At 50.3% G+C, this 19,231-nt stretch overlaps 2 protein-coding genes across 2 annotated transcripts; both read left to right on the top strand.

Moving 5' to 3' along the window:
- Window positions 1-2,192: 2,192 nt before the first annotated feature.
- On the top strand, window positions 2,193-15,316 carry THEM6 (thioesterase superfamily member 6). Its single transcript, XM_074943749.1, has 2 exons — window positions 2,193-2,765; window positions 7,450-15,316. Exons 1-2 carry the CDS (start codon window positions 2,262-2,264, stop codon window positions 7,561-7,563), a joined length of 618 nt encoding a protein of 205 aa, XP_074799850.1. The 5' UTR covers window positions 2,193-2,261; the 3' UTR covers window positions 7,564-15,316.
- A 123-nt stretch (window positions 15,317-15,439) lies between these two features.
- Window positions 15,440-17,999, top strand: LOC141981249 (uncharacterized). The gene is made up of 2 exons (XM_074942929.1): window positions 15,440-16,694; window positions 17,398-17,999. Exons 1-2 carry the CDS (start codon window positions 16,292-16,294, stop codon window positions 17,946-17,948), a joined length of 954 nt encoding a protein of 317 aa, XP_074799030.1. The 5' UTR covers window positions 15,440-16,291; the 3' UTR covers window positions 17,949-17,999.
- The last annotated feature ends 1,232 nt before the right edge of the window (window positions 18,000-19,231 follow it).

Below are 19,231 nucleotides of genomic sequence, written 5' to 3'. Positions count from 1 at the left end.
CAATAGAATGCCATGTTTCTTCTTGTTTCTCTCCTTCTCTTTTTTCCCATCTGTATAATAAAAGTCTAGTTTAGCTAGCCAAGATGGCATATTTTGCAGCACTTCTGTAAGCCTGTGACCAGAAAGAAGCGACTAAAAGCACTGCCCTAAACAGCCCAATGCTGGCATGAGTTTGCCAGGCCTCAGAGCAGCTGATCAGCCCCTGTGCCGGCCTCTTTGTCAGCTCTGAGGTTGCATGTGAGAGTTACCACCAGAGACAGAGGCTACAGTGTCTCTCTTTGGCACCTTAAAGACTAACAGATTTATTTGAGCATAAGCTTTCATGGGTAAAAACCCCACCCCAGCTTACCCACGAAAGCTTATGCTCAAATAAATCTGTTAGTCTTTAAGGTGCCACCGGACTCCTTGTTGTTTTTGTGGTACAGACTAACACGGCTACCCCCTGATAAATGTCTCTCTTTGCTGTTCTTTTCTCTGCCCTTTTGCGTGTTTGTCTTGTTTTGTCTTCTAGGAAATGAGACTGGATTTTAACAGCTCCCAGCCCATCACTTTCCCCCCAAAAGCATGTCTTGAATAGCATCTAAAAGACTGTCAGACAAGGGGTGGGTTCCTTCTAAAAACTCTCTCCCGCTAAAGGAAAAAAGGATGTAGTTAAAAGCCTGACTTATGCTCAAGCGCTTTCCATGTCAAATGCTTGAACTTTTTCCTTCTTTTCTGTATCTTTAATAAAAAGGTTAAACAAAAATTCAGTGGTGGGTTTGCCATGGTACTAAGCAAGCTGAGGTCTCTGTGTACCAAACCCCAAACCTTGCTGAATACGGTTGGGTTCTGTTAAGACCTTTTTGGCCCAAACATTCCATCTAAACGAATACAGCAGATCAGACTCCATCCCAGGGCTCTCTTCTGGCTTCATAATCTCAGCCAGCCCATCTGCAGAGGGAGCCTGGCTCAGGAAGCTCAAGTCACGGGGCAAGCCCTGGAAAGGTGACTTCGTCTAAGGCTCTGTCTACACTTGCAGAGCTTTTGCGCTGTCAGTTTCACCGGTGATAGGGAACCGGTGAAAGTAAAGCGCTGGTTTGGGTACTCACTTACTTCCTACATTTGCAGCATTTCCATCCCGGATGCTCTAGGGCAGCTATCCCACAGTGCAGCTCTCTCCATTTTGAGGATGGCTCTTGTGGGAAGGGGGCGGGGGGGTGTTTGTGGGGCAGCCTGCCTCCCTGCACAGCCTCCTCTCTCCAAACACTGATCAGTCCCAGGAGCTCAGCACTGCTCCAGCAGGGGATCCTTTGCTCCCTGGAGCAGCCATTGTCAGCCGGCCAGATGGTACCTGAGCACTTGCCAAGAAAACAGGAAGGGGAGTTTCAAAGTTCCCGGGGCTTTACAGGGTGGATGTCTGTTTACCTGGCGTCAGAGCAGCAGAGCCGCTGGCCAGACTGGTCGCCTAGGCACTGTGGGATAGCCTGCGGAGGAGAGCCTGTCTTCCCTCGCACATGGCCGCAAGAGCATCCCCGGTAAGAGCTGCACGCCTCTGGTGGAGGGGGCTTTCCTTCTGTGGGGAAACTTCTGAGTTTCACCGCAAAAAGTCATTGGCAAGTGTAGACGCTCCCACGAGGTTTGCGCCCCAAAAAAGGGACTTTTTCCTCTTTAAATGGCAAGTGTAGACATGCCCTAAGGACCCCAGCTCAATCACGTACCCAGGGGGGTTGGCTCTAGCCCTCAAGCTGCCTCCGGAGACCCTCCGCAGGGCCTGGGATGGAAAAAGGGAGCGGCTCCGGCAGAACTCCCCGGCACCTCGGCGTCTGAGCGAGGCTGGGAGAGGACTGGGGAGGGAGCCAGGGTTGCAATCACCAGAGAGGAGCGGGGGTGGGAGGGTGCCAAGGCCGCACACACTGGGGCGGGGGGGGGGTGCCAGGAGACCAGCGCTGCAGGAAGTCCGACCGCCAGGGAGGGGACAGCGGGGCTTGTGATAGTCCTCGTGGACCGAGGAGCTCGGGCTGCCGGCAGCAGCCGGGGGGGAAGGCAGCGGGCGGGGAGAGACGCCTGCCGCAGTGCGGGGCCATCTCGCTGGCCGGCGCAGCCGAAGGCGCCGCGCACCCGGCTCCCCAGGCGGTGCAAAGGGGCGGACTGAACGGGGCCTTGCGGAGCAGGAAGGGGAGGAAGCAGCCGCTGCTGGGTCCCGCCCCTTCCCGGCTCCCTGGACGCTGCCGGCAGGCGGGAGGCTGCGGCGCCCGGGCATCCCCCCTTCCTTCCCTGCGGCCATGCTGCTAGTGCTGCTGGGCGCGGGGGCCGCGCTGTTCGGCCTGCTGGACGCCTGGTACCTGCTGCGCCTGCCCCTGGCCGTGCTGCACGCCCGCTGGCTGCAGCCCCGGCTGCGGGACGTGCTGCAGGAGCAGAGCTGGCCGGGCCTGGTGCTGCCCTCGGACCTGGACTGCCTGCTGCACATGAACAACGCCCGCTACCTGCGCGAGGCCGACCTGGCGCGCTGCGCCCACCTGGCGCGCTGCGGCATCTTCAGCGCCCTGCGCGCCCTGGGGGGCAGCCTCGCGCTGGCCGCCTCCTGCGCCCGCCACCGCCGCCCGCTGCGCCTCTTCGAGCGCTTCGCCGTGCGCACCCGCCTGCTGGGCTGGGACGCCCGCGCCTTCTACCTGGAGCAGCGGTTCCTGAGCCCCCGCGACGGCTTCGTCTGCGCCCTGCTGCTCTGCCGCCTGCACGTGGCGGGCAGCAGCCCCGGGCGCCTGGTGCAGCACCTGTACCAGAGACAGGTGAGGCCGGGGGGGGGCGTGCCGCGCCTGGCCCGTCCATGGCAGGGGCTGTGAGCGCAGGAGCATCCTCAGTGCGGCCCTGGTGAAGCGGGCACCGGGGCGGCACAACCGCCCGGCAAGGACGCTGGCAAGAGAGCAGCTGCGGCCGGGGATTGGTATGAGTAGGAGCAGGGCCAGCAGATGGAGGGAAGCGATCATTCCCCTCTATTGGGCAGTGGTGAGGCCACAGCGGCGGTATTGCATCCAGATTTGGTCCCCCCGCTACGGAAGGGATGTGGACAAATTGGAAAGAGTCCAGCGGAGGGCAACGAAAATGATCAGGGGGCTGGGGCACATGACTTACGAGGAGAAGCTGAGGGAACTGGGCTTATTTAGTCTGCAGAAGAGAAGAATGAGGGGGGATTTGATAGCAGCCTTCAACTACCTGAAGGGGGGTTCCAAAGAGGATGGAGCTCGGCTGTTCTCAGTGGTGGCAGATGACGGAACAAGAAGCAATGGTCTCAAGTTGCAGTGGGGGAGATCTAGGTTGGATATTAGGAAACACTATTTCACTAGGAGGGCGGTGAAGCACTGGAATGGGTTACCTAGGGAGGTGATGGAATCTCCATCCTTAGAGGTTTTTAAGGCCCGGCTTGACAAAGTCCTGGCTGGGATGATTTAGTTGGGGTTGGTCCTGCTTTGAGCCGGGGTTTGGACTAGATGACCTCCTGAGGTCCCTTCTAACCCTAATCTTCTATGATTCTATTCTAAGAAAAGGTGGGCACAGGGACGCCAGGGAAAAGCCCCTTCTGCCCCAGGGGCACCTGTTCCACACATTCCCCCCCGCAGCGAACACCCTGCCCCACCCCCCCCACCCCGGAATAGAGCACTGAGTATGGGAAAGGGAAATATTTAGTTACAGAGGGACGGCTGGAGAGAAACAGCCAGGGTGCAGCCTGCACATGGCCCTCCAGGCCCAGCGGTACCACAGTCTGACAGGGCAGACACTGAGCAATGCGTCTACACACAGTTCTGGAGTCCTGGGCAGGGTTCCACTCTGGCGCTGAGTCTTGGTGCTCCTTGCCCTTTTCGATGCCCATGGACTTCCCACAACAAACCCCTCTGGCGCCCCCTTCGGCCTCTCTCTGCACGCCCACACAGAGCCCCCACTGCCCCACTTAGCCAGCCACAGCCTCTCTCCTTATTCCCAATGCAAGGTCACAAGCCCCAGACAGCTCTGGGCAACAGTGATACTGGGTCCGGCTCCAGTTTGGTCTTCTCAGGTGATTCCTCCCTGGTGAGGGACTCCTCCTGGCTCCTGCTGCTCTGTCCCTCCCAGGCTTCAGGCTGGTTTTCGGCTGCTTCACTACGTGAGGGACTGTTTGCTGTAGCCCTCATGTTTGGAGCTACAATCACACACACCCTGTCCTCTTGCTCTCGACATCCCTGGAACAGCCAGCCCTTCCCCTGCCTCAGGACAAGGTTTTAAACGGGCCATGCTCCCCAAACCCCAAGGGGCTTACCTTATTTATTATTTGCAGTGCAGTGGCACCTAAGACTCCTAGTTGTCTACCAGGACCCCTTGCGTGAGGCGCTGCACAACCAGACAAAAGAGCAGCCCCAGCTGCAACGAGTCTGCAATCCACTCATGGCCTGGCCTGTTCATTCAGAAAAACCTGTTAAAAATAATCCTCCCCTGTAGAAATAATGCCCATGGTTTGTAGCCCTTGTGCATTTTGCTTCTGCAGGATGTTGCCTGCCAGTCCCCGCTAGCACTGCTGCATTATCAGTTGGAACCTCCTTCCTTGGGTTTTATTATTCTGAGCAATGATCATTTGTTATCTGAGATTGATTATAGTCTGGTAGGTGCTCATGGTGCTTTAGAGACCCAGGGCCATGCCTCAGAGGCATGCAGTTTAAAGGCCCCATCCTGCCAAGCTGTTATTCAGATGAGCAGGTGTGTCCAGCTGCTCTCCAGTCAGACTGGTGTGAAGCCTGTTACCTTGAGACTAGCTTAGTTTCTTGCATGTGTACAGGTTGGATACACAATGCGCCTTCCAGTGTGACCGATTAGTAGCCTTTTTGCACTTGCTTTGCACGGTAGTAAATGACAAATCAGGGCGCATGGCAATAGAGAACCAGGCCTTTCTTGGGTGTGGACTCCTAGCATAGACACGTTACACAATGTAAATTGTGATTTGCAAAAGCCAGCGTCAACATTAGGGGTTTGCATCCGCGCAGTTACACAGTGTGAGGAAGGCTCCCAGGCCACTTATTCTAGTTTTCTATGTTGTAGCTGTGAACCAAATCTGTTCCCTTGGCAGTACTTCTGTGAGTAAGGATTTTGACACAAGATCAGCAGGTACTTTGGCCTTTGAGCACCAAGAGCAAGAACATCTCTTCTTCCAGGACAATGCAGGACCAGTGCTCTGATCCAGTGTGGCAGTTCCTGTCTAGTCTCTGACAAAGCTCAGGACCGGTGCTTCAGAGGAAGGTGCAAGCCTTCCTTGCAGCAGGGAGTTACGAAATAACCTATCCCCAGGAAAGCCTTCTTCTAATCACCAGTAGGTAGAGGTTGGCTTATATCCCTGCCAAAGAACTGCTAGGATTTAAAAAACATTTACTGTTATAATGCTGCATTTTCTCATCGGTTAGCTCTCTTTGAAATCTTGCTAATGATATATTGTGGCAATGAGTTCCACAGGCTGATTGGGTGGTGTCTGAAATTGTCTAGCTCCCTAGTGAAGACCTTAAACATTCCCTGGACGCTTCTCCGCTCCCGATGGCCTGGGCCTGTTTCAGGCTGTCATTCCAAGCACCACCACGGGTTTCCATCGCTCCGGAAAGACTGAACAGTTTTAGAAAGGCAATGGGAGAAGTTATTCTGTATCTGTGGGGGAAATTGCCTGATTTTCTGCACCAGTTTCTTTACACTCTCCACTTCCTTGGAGGGGGTGCCCCCAGTTTTCGCCTTGTTGCCCTCTGTGAGGAGCTGTCGTGCTAACCCCACCCCCTGCCCTTGGGCAGCGCGCAATGCTGAAGCAGAAGCTTACCAAATACAGGCTTGGCAACCATAGCAGAGAGGGGGAAAGCTTGGGGGTGCAGGACTTTTTGTTCTGTTTCGTTTTTTCAATCTGACAACATTCCTGTTAAAGAAAAATTAAATTTCACCCTTACAGAAAATTGTAGAGGTTTACAGCAGGGGTTCTCAAACGGGGGATCGTGACCCCCTGAGGGGGGTCACAAGGTTATTCCATGGGGGGTCACGAGCTGTCAGCTTCCACTCCCAAACCCTGCTTTGCCTCCAGCATTTATAATAGTGTTAAATACCCAAAAAAAGTGTTTTTAATTTAAAAGGGGGATCGCACTCCTAGGTTTGCTGTGTGAAGGGGGTCACCAATACAAAAATTTGAGAAACACTGGTTTAGAGAATGCTAATCTTTCCTTAAAAATTTAAATCAGTCTATAGAATTCTATAGCAAGGATATGAATCCCTATAAAATTCTGTAAGCCAGTTTCACAATGTTAATAGGCTACAGTTCTCCATAAAATCCTGTTGTTTTTTACGTGAATTTCTGTATAAGCTCATTCAGTTTCTGTAGAATTGTATTGGTCTAATCCCTGTTCAATTGCAAAGGACTTTTCTATACGAGAAATGTTTCAGTTATTGCCTTTTTTGTGCTTTTAATGGTAGATGAATGGGATTTATTAGTAATGGGTTAATAGAAAAATGGCATAAGGTTAGTATCACTCTGCTAGCGAGAGAAACATTGCTTTATAATGACGGGCCAGATCTGCAGCTGGTGTAAATGAGCTTAGCTGCATTGAAGTCAGGGGAGCTACATCAGTATCCACCAGCTGAAGGTGATGTTGATAGCTCTGTGGGGCGCCGACAGAAACAACAGGACAAAATTGCCAAGCGTGGGTGCCCCAACTCAGACCCTAGAATCTGAATTCAGCCCCTCGAACAGAAGTGAGCTGACTCCGCGGTGCTGGGTTTTTGCAGCTCCCCCCGGACATCAGTGGGAGCTGTCTGAGCTCAGCATCTCTGCAAACCAGGCCCCTTCTACTTAGGTGCCTACTGAACTCACTCCTGTCTTTGGCACTGTGCCCAGAATGGACTATTGCAATAGGTGTGGCAAAAGGCCATGTGGTAGCTGCAGCTGTGTTTCTTGAGGCCCAGCAGTCGATGCAGGCTAAGAAGGGATTCCGGAGAAGCTCACAGCCCGTGGAGCTGTGTAACACAGAGAGCACATCTGTATGTTGTAACTAGTGCTGCGATCACTGGTAAGGAGAGGAAAGCAGACCTCGCTTGGGAGTTGGAAAGTTAAGAAACACAAGCAGCAAGTAGAAAATCGGTAAGATTTTCAGCCCTGGAGCGTTCTTTTTTTAAAGAACTTATTTCAGTCTTACGGTGCGCTCCATGGTTTAATCCGAGTGGTCTTGATATACTTAGTCCTTGATACTTAGTCCTGCCATGAGTGCAGGGGACTGGACTGGATGACCTCTCGCGGTGCCTTCCAGTCCTACCATTCTATGATATCCAAAATCTTGGGGGAAACATAATGGACAGAAAGGGAAGTAGTGCATGTTGCTGAACTGAGGGTGATTTGGAGATCAACTGAGTTATTTTGTATGTGACGCTGGCAGGGAATCTGTAAAATCTGGACCCTGAACCAATCTATCCTGCCTCTCTTTCCTCCAGGTGGACTCCCCAGAACTTCCAGAGGAGGTGCAGCATTGGATCAGCTACAACGAAGCCAGCAGCCAAAAGCTAAGAGCTGAAAGCGGCCTGGGAATCAATACCAAGGATGAGTAACCAGATGTTGTTTTCCCCCACCGGTCCTTCTCCAGACTGCAATAGCCTTGTGCTCCAAACAGACCCAAGTCCTGTACTCACTGCAGGTGCTCTTTCTTATCAGCTTCCCTGCTTATGCCGCTGCGGATAAGAGACTGATCCAGATTGCCATCAGCTTCCTAGACAAACGGCTGGCTAGGAAAGGACCCCCAGAAACCCCATTAAGTTGGTGAAAGCCCTCTCTGATCTCAGTTGGTACACTGAGCTCGGTGGTGGCTGGGTAGCACCTAGAGCCCCAGGACAGTGCGGAGTGGCACCTTTTGGTCTTTAGAAGGGAGTTTTCACTCAAAAAAGTTATTTCCAGAGGCTGGTAACGTCAGGAAAACAAAACTTTGGTGCAGCCTAACCTGCAGGGGATCTGGGGCGTCAGCACATCTAACATCCTCCCCCGCAGGAATTTGAAACAGCCACCCCCACTGGCTGATGTGCTGATGCCTCCACTGTACCCACAGTCCTTTGCAGTAGCCCTGCCTCCACACGCCTTCAGTCACTAACACTGCCAGCAGAGGGAGCCCAGGACCTGCTCAGTAACAGGCTCCGTGAATGAAAAACCTGCTGGTGTATTGCAAAAGATAAAGGTACCCCATGGTATGCCAGGCTTATGCCCAATAGCACTATTTAGAAAACCCTGACCCCATCCGCATTCGTTTATTAACAATCCTATCCTAGGATTTGTCTGAAGGGAAATACATCAGTGCCGTGGGGGGGAGGCTAACATGGTGTTTGCAAGTAAATAAGGCTTCACAACATACATATGTTGTCTCCGTCTTTAGACAGAATGAATGTGATCACCAGGGTTATTCCGAGCGTATTTGGGAGCAGTAGGTTAGGACTAGGAGCCTCCTGCATTCCCATCATGGCTGTACCACTGAATTACTGTGTGACCGAGGTCACACAATCTCTCTGTGTCCTGAATTACTCAGCTGTGAAATGGAGATGCTACCTACCTACCTCCCAGGGATGGGTGTGAGAACTACCGTAATTCACTGAAAGAAAAGGAGTACTTGTGGCACCTTCGAGACTAACCAATTTATTTGAGCATGAGCTTTCGTGAGCTACAGCTCACTTCATCGGATGCATACTGTGGAAACTGCAGAAGACATTATATACACAGAGACCATGAAACGATACCCCCTCCCACCCCACTCTCCTGCTGGTAATAGCTTATCTAAAGTGATCATCAAGTTGGGCCATTTCCAGCACAAATCCAGGTTTTCTCACCCTCCGCCCTCCCCCACACAAACTCACTCTCCTGCTGGAATGGGCTATTACCACAAGTACTCCTTTTCTTTTTGCGAATACAGACTAACACGGCTGTTACTCTGAAACCGTAATTCACTGATGTTTCTGAACTGCTTTGAAGAGGAAAAGCGCAGCGCATGTGCTAAAGTACCCCCTGGCCCTGCTTTTCTTACCTCTGTAGCTGCAAAATCTCAGTAGCTGCAAATGGGTTGTGCCTCTTCTTGAAATCCTGATCTACACAAAGTCCTAGGAGTGCTGGTTCAAGGTGTTAGCTAAGAGCTTTCCTAATGCCTTCTAAAAGGTCATAGTGTAGACAAAGCGGTGTATACGGCACATGGTAATATCTACACTAGACTATTAGAACATGTCATAATGTCTTAGCTAACAACACACCTTGAAATCCTAGTCGAGGTGAAGCCTTTGAGTATCTGCACTTGGGAAAATCGGGACTGTAACACTCCACTGGTAATGTAGTTGTAAACAGGATTCAGAGCAGGGTGAGAGGATGCTGGGGTAAAAACATGGGAGCCCATTCAGTGCTACAATCTCCCTCCATTGGTGCAAACCGTTGGAGCAGCAGGAAAAACACAAATGGCCCCAGCGTAGACATGACCCAGGTGTTGCAACCTGCTTTAGAGCAGGACTCAGGGAATTCAGGTCCCCTTTGCCCATGTAAGCAAACAGGGCAATTTCCTTTCTGATTGTTGGATATTTGATTCTATTTATATTTGGAACAGTTCTTGTTATGTACTTTGTAAATGGAAGATTGCTGTATATTACGCTAACGTTTTCCTCTAATGAGCACTTTACACCAGAACTGTATTGAGGGAACATGTTTTGAAGTGTGGCTAACCTGTGAATTTGTGCATGTGTTCTGTAATCTAAATACCACCGCTTCCTGCGGTGGTCTGAACCCAGACAGTGAGATAGCTGTGAATTGCCTTTGAATATATATTTGCCTCTTCTAATGGTTTTCTTGGCTCGCAACTACTTCTTACTGGAACTGCTTAGCCACACTATCTTTCATTTACTTGAAGACATCAAAGGATTCTAAATGAGATGAAATCCCGAGAGCAACGTTCCTTTAAAAAACAAGGATCCATTTGCACCGCAATCTAGCAAAGCTGTCAGGCATATGCTTAACTTTAAGTAGGTGGAGGCTACTCAGTGTCCTTAAAATTAAGCATATGCTTAAGTACTTGGCTAGAACAAGGCTTTGGGGTATAAACATTAACCAGACGCTGTCAGATGGTGGAAAGAGAGAGAGAGAGAGAATCATAGAAGTTTAGGACTGAAAGGGACCTCAGTAGGTCATCTAGTCCAGTCCTCTGCACACAAAGCAGGACTAAGTAATAACTAACCCATCCCTGGCAGGTGTTTGTCTGAGCTGCTCTTGATAACTTCCAGTGATGGAGATCCCACCCGCTCCCTAGAGTTGGAGGACCTCCACCAGGCAGTGAAACAACCAATCCAGCCAAGGCAACTGGTGGCCGCAGCAGACAGAATCTCACCGAGTCTTTCCTGCAGTTGCACCTGATGGTGTCACCTTTTAAATACAAAAAACCAAAACCCTAAGCCAGTCCCTTGCCAGCAGGGAAGTAAGAGAGGGGAGCTGCTGCTGTTGTGACTGTGGAGGTGTCACACTGCGGTGGCAGATGCCCATCTTGGAACGTACACGGGTAGGCGAGAGCTCACCTTTGGGCTTGATCCTGCAAGTTGTGGGGAACTCTGGCCCCGGTTCTTCAAAACACTTAAGCACATGCTGAGCTCGAGGCACATGAGCGTCCCCATTGAATTGTGTGAGAGGGACAAAGCACAGAATGCCAGCTCCCTACCTCCGATGGGGTCCAATTTGAGAATGTACCTCTGCCTGTCCCCACTCTGCCATGAGCCTGTCCCTGAAACCAAGCACTGCACCAGGGCCTGTAAGCAGCGCAGCTAACAACTTCATAGCTCGCTGACGGCTCTGCCAGCCTGAAGTATTCAGCATCATGAGTCAGGTCCCAAAGAGTGAGGAGGGTGCATAAAAATCATGAAATTTACAAGAAAATACCTTTTAGGTTCTTTAAAATGACCTTGGGGGTTCTGAATTTTAAGGATGCCCTTGGTTCCCTTTTTCGGGCTTTCCTTTACAATCATATGGGTGAGAAACCTTTTTTTTTTTTTTTTTTTTTAAATGAAATCTGAGATTCACATGTCCTGAGCTGAGCCAGAGAGCTGGGCCTTTCCGCCTGAGACCCGATGCTGCAAGGCTTGCGATAAAGTATCAAGACTTGGCAATGCTGGATGTTTAACCAACTGTCCTTTTAATCCACCCAGCCTCACTCTGTGACCTGTTGTCATGTACGAAGTTGTCCTACACAGTGGACTTACCACCAATCCCTTATTATTAATCACTCTCTGAAAGTCCCTTGTGTCGCACTGGTGTCATTCAGAAAGTCGCGTGCCTCCCTGCAGCAACACATATGGGAACGGCCTGTGAATGCCAGTGATAACTGAGCCTGATGATACTGGGAACAAAAAGAGCTCTCCATCGTGTGTGGCAAAGCATCTTTTCTGCCACATCAGCTTCTGCCTTCCTCCTGCTTTTGGGACCACGGGGGGGCAGGAGTAAACCAGTCCTACTCTGGAGGTTTTTAGTTCTTATCTTTGTTTATTTTCAACATTGACAAGGCAATTCTGAGTTGATCTCTTACTGAAGAAAACCCACAATGCACAATAAATATATTTCCTTGTGCCCACCAGAACGTTGGTGCTGGGTTCTGGTCCCCAGCTGTTCCCCAAACAGAAGTAAACTCAGTGTTTCCCCAAGAGGGAGGGGAACATCCCTCTACCTTGGAGAAACCTTTTCTCACTGCTGCAACTTATTTCTTCTACCTCCTCTTGCTCTCTCAGCAGAAGAGGGGTTTTGAAATGTCACTGGCAACCCCTTAACTGGAGTCAGGTGTCTTTAATTAAGGTGAGGTAACCTCTTTTCAGTTCATAGTAAAAAGGGCCTTCACCATACTAGCACTGATATACCTGTCTTCCTCCACTCTTATCCTGTCAGGTCTGATTTTGTCTCACATGCTTATAGCTGTTCTTGCCGCTTCACACTGACTCAACAGACATTCTAAGCTTCAGCATGACACGACAATCCCAGCATCGTATTATGGAAATTATTGTTGCTTAGTTTATGCAAGCAAAAAATAAAGACTTCCCACGTGCTAGACACAATATTCATTTCTCTCCACTATTCACAGAAGCACTAGAATATCATGCATCTCTCAAGTATATGAGGGCTATTCTACACCACCCATTGTGTCCACTGCTGCTTTACATGCTGCTAAAATGGCTTAGGCCATTCTTTCCCTCTCCCACACCTGGCCCTAGAGTTGTCAAGTTTTGTGCACCAACATGTGTAATATTTTTCACTAGGGAGAATGAGTCCCTGATCTTTCAGTCAGGGTGCCCTAAGCAGTGAGCCAGGTTTGGGGGAGGCAGGAGCCTATCCCTCACACCCCAAGCAGATGGGGAAGGAGCCAGTTGGGTGGGGTGTATGGTGAGCCCTAGTAGCTAGTAGGAAGCAGAGTATTGGATGAAGTAAGGGCACCTAGGATCGGTATGTGGTAAGCCCCTCGAGCACAGTCCTTGCTAGCAGAGATTCACTCCTCCTTACAAGATATATCTACCCCTTCTCTGTTTGGCTCATGGCCAGTCCCACTCCCCAGCAGTATGTGATTGAGGTTTTGTTTATGGTGAACCTTCACAGAGGGCATATTAAGTACCGTTCTGTTGCCCATTAGTCCCATAATAAGGATAATAACAGTATTATTTTATTTATAGCATTATCATTACTCCTACCTCCTAAACTTAAATGAATTTTAACCAAAATGTTCACCAGGCATAGTGGATGTCAGCCATGCAAATAAAGGCTGGCTCATTCTGTCTTTTCCTGCATTTCACCAGTGGATGGCAACAAAGAGCTCCTTCCCCTATGATCTTCAAACCCAGAAGTTTCCAGCTCCCTGTATTGACACAGCCCCAGACTTGGCTTTTATATCTGGGGAGGGGAAATGACCCACTTCACCTTAAGTGAAAAGAATCCTGGGAAATATAGTTCAGTAACTGGGTGCACACAATTGTTTGTCTATAATTGGCTGAACTGCAGATTGTAATTGTGTGGGGGTTTGCTTGTATTAGAACTGCATGACAAGATGCTGGGTTCTGTCTGCATCTCCCCATAACAATGGGGGTAGCTTTGGCGCAGAGACGGACTTGTTTGTTCTAACCTCTTAGGTGAAGGGATATGTGTAAACTCCTTCCCACTGCCTCTAAAGGGCTGTGTTAGCAGCCAGAGGGAACCTCCTTGATTGCAATTCATGGCCTGTCTCTAATAAGCAACCTGAAAGGTAACATTGTACTCAGTTACCACGGTAATGGTAACTCAGTATAACTGAGTAATGGATTATTGAAAAGCCAGCTGGTTGGGTGATTTAGGCCCCTGGGAGATCATCAGCTCCAGACTTTGGCAACGTTGATTGCTAGGTGTTTGTATTTTTCTAATCTTTTCAGGCACGTCTACATGGCTTTTTGGATCTAGCAGGAGCAAGCCTCCAGCTCAGGTCGGCAGACTAGTGGGGCTCTCGCCAATAGCTGCGTAGACAGTGTGTTGAAGGTGCAGCTCAGGCTCTGAAACCCACCCCCTCCCTAGGCTTCAGAGCATGAACTTTCCAGCCTGAGACGCAACTGCAGAGCACTGTCTATACAGCTATTCTTAGACCTCTGGTGAGAGCCCCGCTAGCTCACGTCTGTGGAGCCAGCCTGGCTCCAAAATGTTGTGTACATTTACCCCTCTACTTTCAATGCTAAGTTAGAAACACACTTTTTTTTTTATTTATTAACCATACATGTGCAATGTTACAGTTACAGGAAGGATGGTCTGGTGCTTCAGCCCCCTTGACTTGGAGTCGGGAGAGCTGGGTTCAATGCCCAGCTATGCTGCAGATTTTATGTATGATCTTGAGCAAGTTATTTAACACTGCTCTGTGCCTCAGTTTCCCCTCTGTAAAATGAGGATTATAGCACTTCCCTGCTTCCCAGGTGGGTGGTGAAGCTAAATTCATGAATGGCAGTGAAGCCATTTCAGCTGCCTGGATGAAAGTCACTATGGAGGTGCAAATAATTACTTATTATCCTAGATATGATTTGTAAAAATAACACTTTGCATCCCTCTAACAACTTTCACCTTAAGATTTCAAAGCGCTTTACAGACACCAACTAAGTTAGCCTGATGACCCATGCTGACAAAGTACATCAGTGATGTTTTCCTCATTTTACAGATAGAGAAGCAGAGGCAGAGGGAGGTGACATGACCCCACCAAGCACTTTAGGGTCTGAACTAAGGATAGAATGCAGTTCTCCTACCTGCATTAATAACCAGGCAGTCCTTCCGGCTGCTGTATTAATATAGCTATCATGTGACTTTTGTGACCAATTGTATAAGAGAAATAACAGTGAATTGTCTAAAGAGAGAGACAAGGTAGGTAAGGTGATACCTTTTATTGGACCACATTCTGTTGGTGAGAGAGACCAGCTTTCGAGCTTACACAAGCCTCTTCTTCTGGGGATTGTTATAGGTTAGATTGTTATGCATAAGGGGTTTGAAAAGGGCAATTAAGGGTAGCAGGCAGTGCTGTACTACAAATTGTTTAATGAGACATAAAACCAGTGTGTGAGTTCATTTGAGAGTGTGGTGATTGTCTGATTTCACCCATATAATTGTTACCGGGGCATTTGATGCACTGGTTGAGGTATACCATGGGATGCTGGTAAACCAGGTGCCCACTCTTGCCAAGTCTTTAGGCATCAGCTGAGCACTGACACATTCATAGCTGGAAACCAGACCAGCTCACCTGATGTTCGTATCGTTCAGGATAGGTGATGGACTTTGTACGGATGTGTTTAGTGTTTAGACTATGAAATGCTTGTAAATTGCTGCATGCTTTAATCTCACTTGTAATGTCAGTATTCTATGCTACATGGTAAAATATAGGTTTGTTTTATAGTTATAAAAATGCCTGCTCTGAACTTGTGAACTCAGACGGGAAGCCCCTGTCCTTCCATCAGGGCTATCAAAATTAAGTGGGCCATTGTAGGATAAAAGTTTTGTCAATTGCCCCAGCTACCCATGGAGAAGTAGGTGCAGAAGGCCTCGTCCCATCGGTTTGAATGCTGGACGAAGGAAATAAAGATATTTGACATGAAGATTTTTCATCTCCGCTGTTTAGACTCTTACAAGGGCTGGAGCTAAGAAACAAAAAGCAAAAATCTCTAGGGTTGACCTAGATTACCTTTTGGCTGTGCAAATAAAAACCTGAGCGTCAAGAAGATCAGAGCAAAGATACCTCCCTGGGTGCAGGCAGGACAATAGGATGGGTTTCAGAGTAGCAGCCTTGTTAGTCTGTATTCGCAAAAAGAAAAGGAGTACTTGTGGCACCTTAGAGACTAACCAATTTATTTGAGCATGAGCTTTCGTGAGCTACAGCTCACTTCATTGGATGCATTCAGTGAAGTGAGCTGTAGCTCACGAAAGCTTATGCTCAAATAAATTGGTTAGTCTCTAAGGTGCCACAAGTACTCCTTTTCTTTTTGACAATAGGATGGTACGTCATAATGGCTCCACTTGAGGGAAGCCTTCCCAACATGTAGGTGACCAGATGTCCCTATTTTATAGGGACAGTCCCGATTTTGGGGCCTTTTTCTTATATAGGCACCTATTGCCCCCTAGCCCTTGTCCCAATTTTTCACACTTGCCCTCTGGTCACCCTACCAACATGCAACTTCTTCCTTGGAAGCTGAGCTGCCCAGGGCATCGCTCAGCCACTTCTGCTTAGCCTTCATAGTGTGATTCTCAGCACAGAAATTACCCTGGACACCTGCTTGCTTTCTCTTCAGAGACGGAGGCCTTGTCTGCTCTAGCAAGGTGTACACACTGCCACACCACTAGCCCAGAAACTGCACCGTTACAGCCCTCTAAAAAAACCACCCCTATAAGAGGTATAGGGCTTTCTGCACCAGGGCTACAGCGCTGCGGTGCCAGTGTAGACACCCTGGTCGATGACAGCGCTGCAATTGGCCTCCGGAAGGTGTCCCACAATGCCTGTTCTCGCCTCTCTGGTCATCAGTTTGAACTCTACTGCCCTGCCTTCAGGTGACCAACCGTGAGCCCCACCCCTTAAATTCTTGGGAATTTTGAAAGTCCCCTTCCTGTCTGCTCGGTGACGCATGCAGAGGTCTCAGCGCATCTTTCCAGGTGGCCAGGCGTGCTCCACGCACCAGGCGATCCCCCGCTTGGAGCAATGCCGAGCTGCTGGACCTCATCGGCATTTGGGGAGAGGAGGCTGTGCAGTCCCAGCTACGCTCCAGCCGTAGGAATTATGATACCTACGGACAGATTTCACAGAGCATGACAGAAAGGGGCCATGACCGGGACACACTGCAGTGCAGGGTCAAAGTGAAGGAGCTGTGGAGCGCCTACCACAAGGCGCGGGAGGCAAACCGCCGCTCCGGTGCTACGCCCACGAGCTGTCAGTTCTGCAAAGAGCTGGACACGATACTCGGTGGCGACCCCACCTCCACTGTGAAGGCCACTGTGGATACTTCAGTGGTTCGCTTGCCAGTCGAGAGCGGACTGAGCCAGGAGGAGGAAATCTTGGACGAGGCTGTGGAGGGGGAGGGGGACCCAGAGGCAGAGGACGACTCGGAGGTCAGAGATGCATGCAGCCAGGAGCTCTTCTCTACCCAGGAGGAGGCTAGCCAGGCACAGCTGTCGGAGCTTGGCGAAGCGCAAACAGGAGAGGAGACCCCTGGTAAGTGGCTTTGATTTTGGGAATCCCTGAAACGAGTTGTTGGGGGCAGGAAGGTTGCAGAAAGCAGGCTTGTGTCTGTATGATGCATGTACCACCACATGCCTAGTCTGAGCGACAGAACAGGGTGTTGATTGACTCCCTCACTTCACGAGAATCTGCCTCAGAGATCTCCAGGAAACTTTCATGGAGATACTGGGCAATCCGCTGCCGCAGATTCTTTGGAAGAGCTGCTTTGTTTCTTGCCCCATTAAGGGTAACTTTCCCGTGCCACTCTGCCATCACGGGGAGGCGGCAGGACCAATGCTGCACACAGGCGAGCCACAAAAGGGCCAGGGCAGAAGCCGCAGTCTTGGAGAAGATCCACCCTTGATTCCCTGCTCACCCTCAGCAGTGAGATATCTTCCATAATGAACATATCCTGTGGAAAATGTGGGGACAGTAATGCTTATCAAGCCCCCCCTACAGTACTGGCTCTCCCCAAGAGCCACATGCCCAGTGTCCAGTATGGTCCTGGAACACTGATTTCCCCTGCCCCTGTGGTTACTCACCATTTTGTGGGTCTTGTGGCTCATGTGTGCTTGCCTGAGGTCAGCCAGTTAGTGACAGGTGTGTGAATAGTGGCTGTGTTTTAAACCACTGAGTCAGTGGTCCGTGTGTTGGACACAATACTGCTTCTGTAAAATGTTGCATTTTGGCTCCACAGAGATGACCTTGGGAGCCCAGCCTCCCTCTTTGTTATCGGCAGCTGAACGGCTGCACAGAATTAGAAAGTGGCCACGAAGAACTAAAGAGGACTTTCTGCGTGATGTCGTGATGCACTTTGCCGCCAAAAAACAAGAATTGAAGGAGTGGCGGGACAGCGAGAAGAGGGACCGAAAGGAGAACGCGGTGCGCCAGAATGAAGCCATGGAGTGGCTCTTAAACGTTATGGAGCGCCAAGCGGACACGCTCCAGGAGTTACTAGCACTGCAAACCGAGCAGCTCCGCGCCCGCCCTCCCCTGCAGCTGCTGTCGCAAAACACTTTCCCATGCGCCCCCCTCCCCCCCCACACACACACAGCGCCAACACACTCTAGTGTGTACCTGCAGCATTCCACTCCTGCCCCGACACAATCCAGCCCTGCGGACTCCCAGTACCCACTGCACTCAACACCCGTCCCTCTGCAGTTTAGCCCTGCTGAAGTACCGTACCTGCTGCATTGTACTCCAAAGGACAAGGTTGCATATGATTCCTGGACATACACAAATCTTTAACGGTCCCGGGACCCCACCTCCTCCTGGGACCCTCCCTTCCCCCATCCCCCGCCGTGCTGATGTGATTTTTTGTTTGTCTGTCTCCTCCTGTTGTTGTTTTTTAATAAAAGAATTGTTTTGGGTTGAAAGAAATCTTTATTCCATTAATTGAAAGCAAACAGAGCCCTGCAAAGCAACAGGCAGTTGTCTCAAACCTTCACAGTGCATCCTCTGCACCAATCACAATCACCTCCTAGCATGACAAGCACTGCACTCCTGAGCATAGCAACACATGTTAGTGGCTTTCAGCTTCATATTGTTGCCTCAAGGCATCCCTGATCCTTATGGCCCCATGCTGCACCCCTCTAATAGCCCTGGTCTCTGGCTCTTCAAATTCAGCCTCTAGGTGCTGGGCGTCTGGGGTCCAGCCCTGCATGAAGCTTTCACCCTTCCCTTCACAAATATTATGGAGTGTACAGCACACAGCTATAAGCATAGGAATATTGTCATTGGCCAGGTCCAGCCTCCCATATAGGCAGTGCCAGCGGGCCTTTAAACGGACAAAAGCACACTCAACAGTCATTCTGCACTTGCTCAGCCTGTTGTCGAACCGCTCCTTGCTGCTATCAAGGTGCCCTGTGTATGGCTTCATGAGCCACGGCATTAAGGGGTAGGTGGGGTCTCCCAAGATCACAATGGGCATTTTGACTTCCCCTACGGTGATCTTCTGGTCCGGGAAGAAAGTCCCGGCTTGCAGCTTCCTGAACAGGCCAGTGTCCCGAAAGATGCATGCGTCATGCACCTTTCCAGACCAGCCTGCCTTAATGTCTGAAACACCCACGGTGATCCACACATGCCTGGAGAACCATAGAGAAATACCCTTTCAAATTAATGTCCTCGGTGGCTAGGTGGTCTGGTGCCAGAATTGGAATATGCATGCCATCTATCGCCCATCTGCAGTTAGGGAAGCCCATTTGTGCAAAGCCACCCACAATCTCACGCACGTTGCTCAGAGTCACGGTCTTTCGGAGCAGGATGCAATTAATGGCCCTGCACGCTTCCATCAACACGAGTCCAGTGGTCGACTTTCCCACTCTTTACTGGTTAGCAACTGATCGGTAGCTCTCTGGAGTAGCCAGCTTCCATGGTGCAATTGCCACGTGCTTCTCCAGCGGCAAGGCAGCTCTCATTCTCGTGTCCTTGTGCCTCAGGGCTGGGCCGAGCTCATCACACAGTCCCATGAATGTGGCTTTCCTCATCCAGAGTTCATCCCTCCTCTCATATGGGCTCCAGTGTAACAGAAC

The sequence above is a fragment of the Natator depressus genome, chromosome 2 (assembly GCF_965152275.1).
Source record: "Natator depressus isolate rNatDep1 chromosome 2, rNatDep2.hap1, whole genome shotgun sequence".
Lineage (NCBI taxonomy): Eukaryota > Metazoa > Chordata > Testudines > Cheloniidae > Natator > Natator depressus.
This window is presented reverse-complemented; position numbering and strand designations above follow the sequence as displayed.

Bases quoted from the DNA above. Each gene is read 5' to 3' on its own strand.
- LOC141981249 (XM_074942929.1), top strand. From the start codon at position 16,292: ATGACAGAAAGGGGCCATGACCGGGACACACTGCAGTGCAGGGTCAAA. The intron at 16,695-17,397 runs GTAAGTGGCTTT...TTGGCTCCACAG, and splicing joins AACAGGAGAGGAGACCCCTG to AGATGACCTTGGGAGCCCAG.
- THEM6 (XM_074943749.1), top strand. From the start codon at position 2,262: ATGCTGCTAGTGCTGCTGGGCGCGGGGGCCGCGCTGTTCGGCCTGCTG. The intron at 2,766-7,449 runs GTGAGGCCGGGG...TCTTTCCTCCAG, and splicing joins AGCACCTGTACCAGAGACAG to GTGGACTCCCCAGAACTTCC.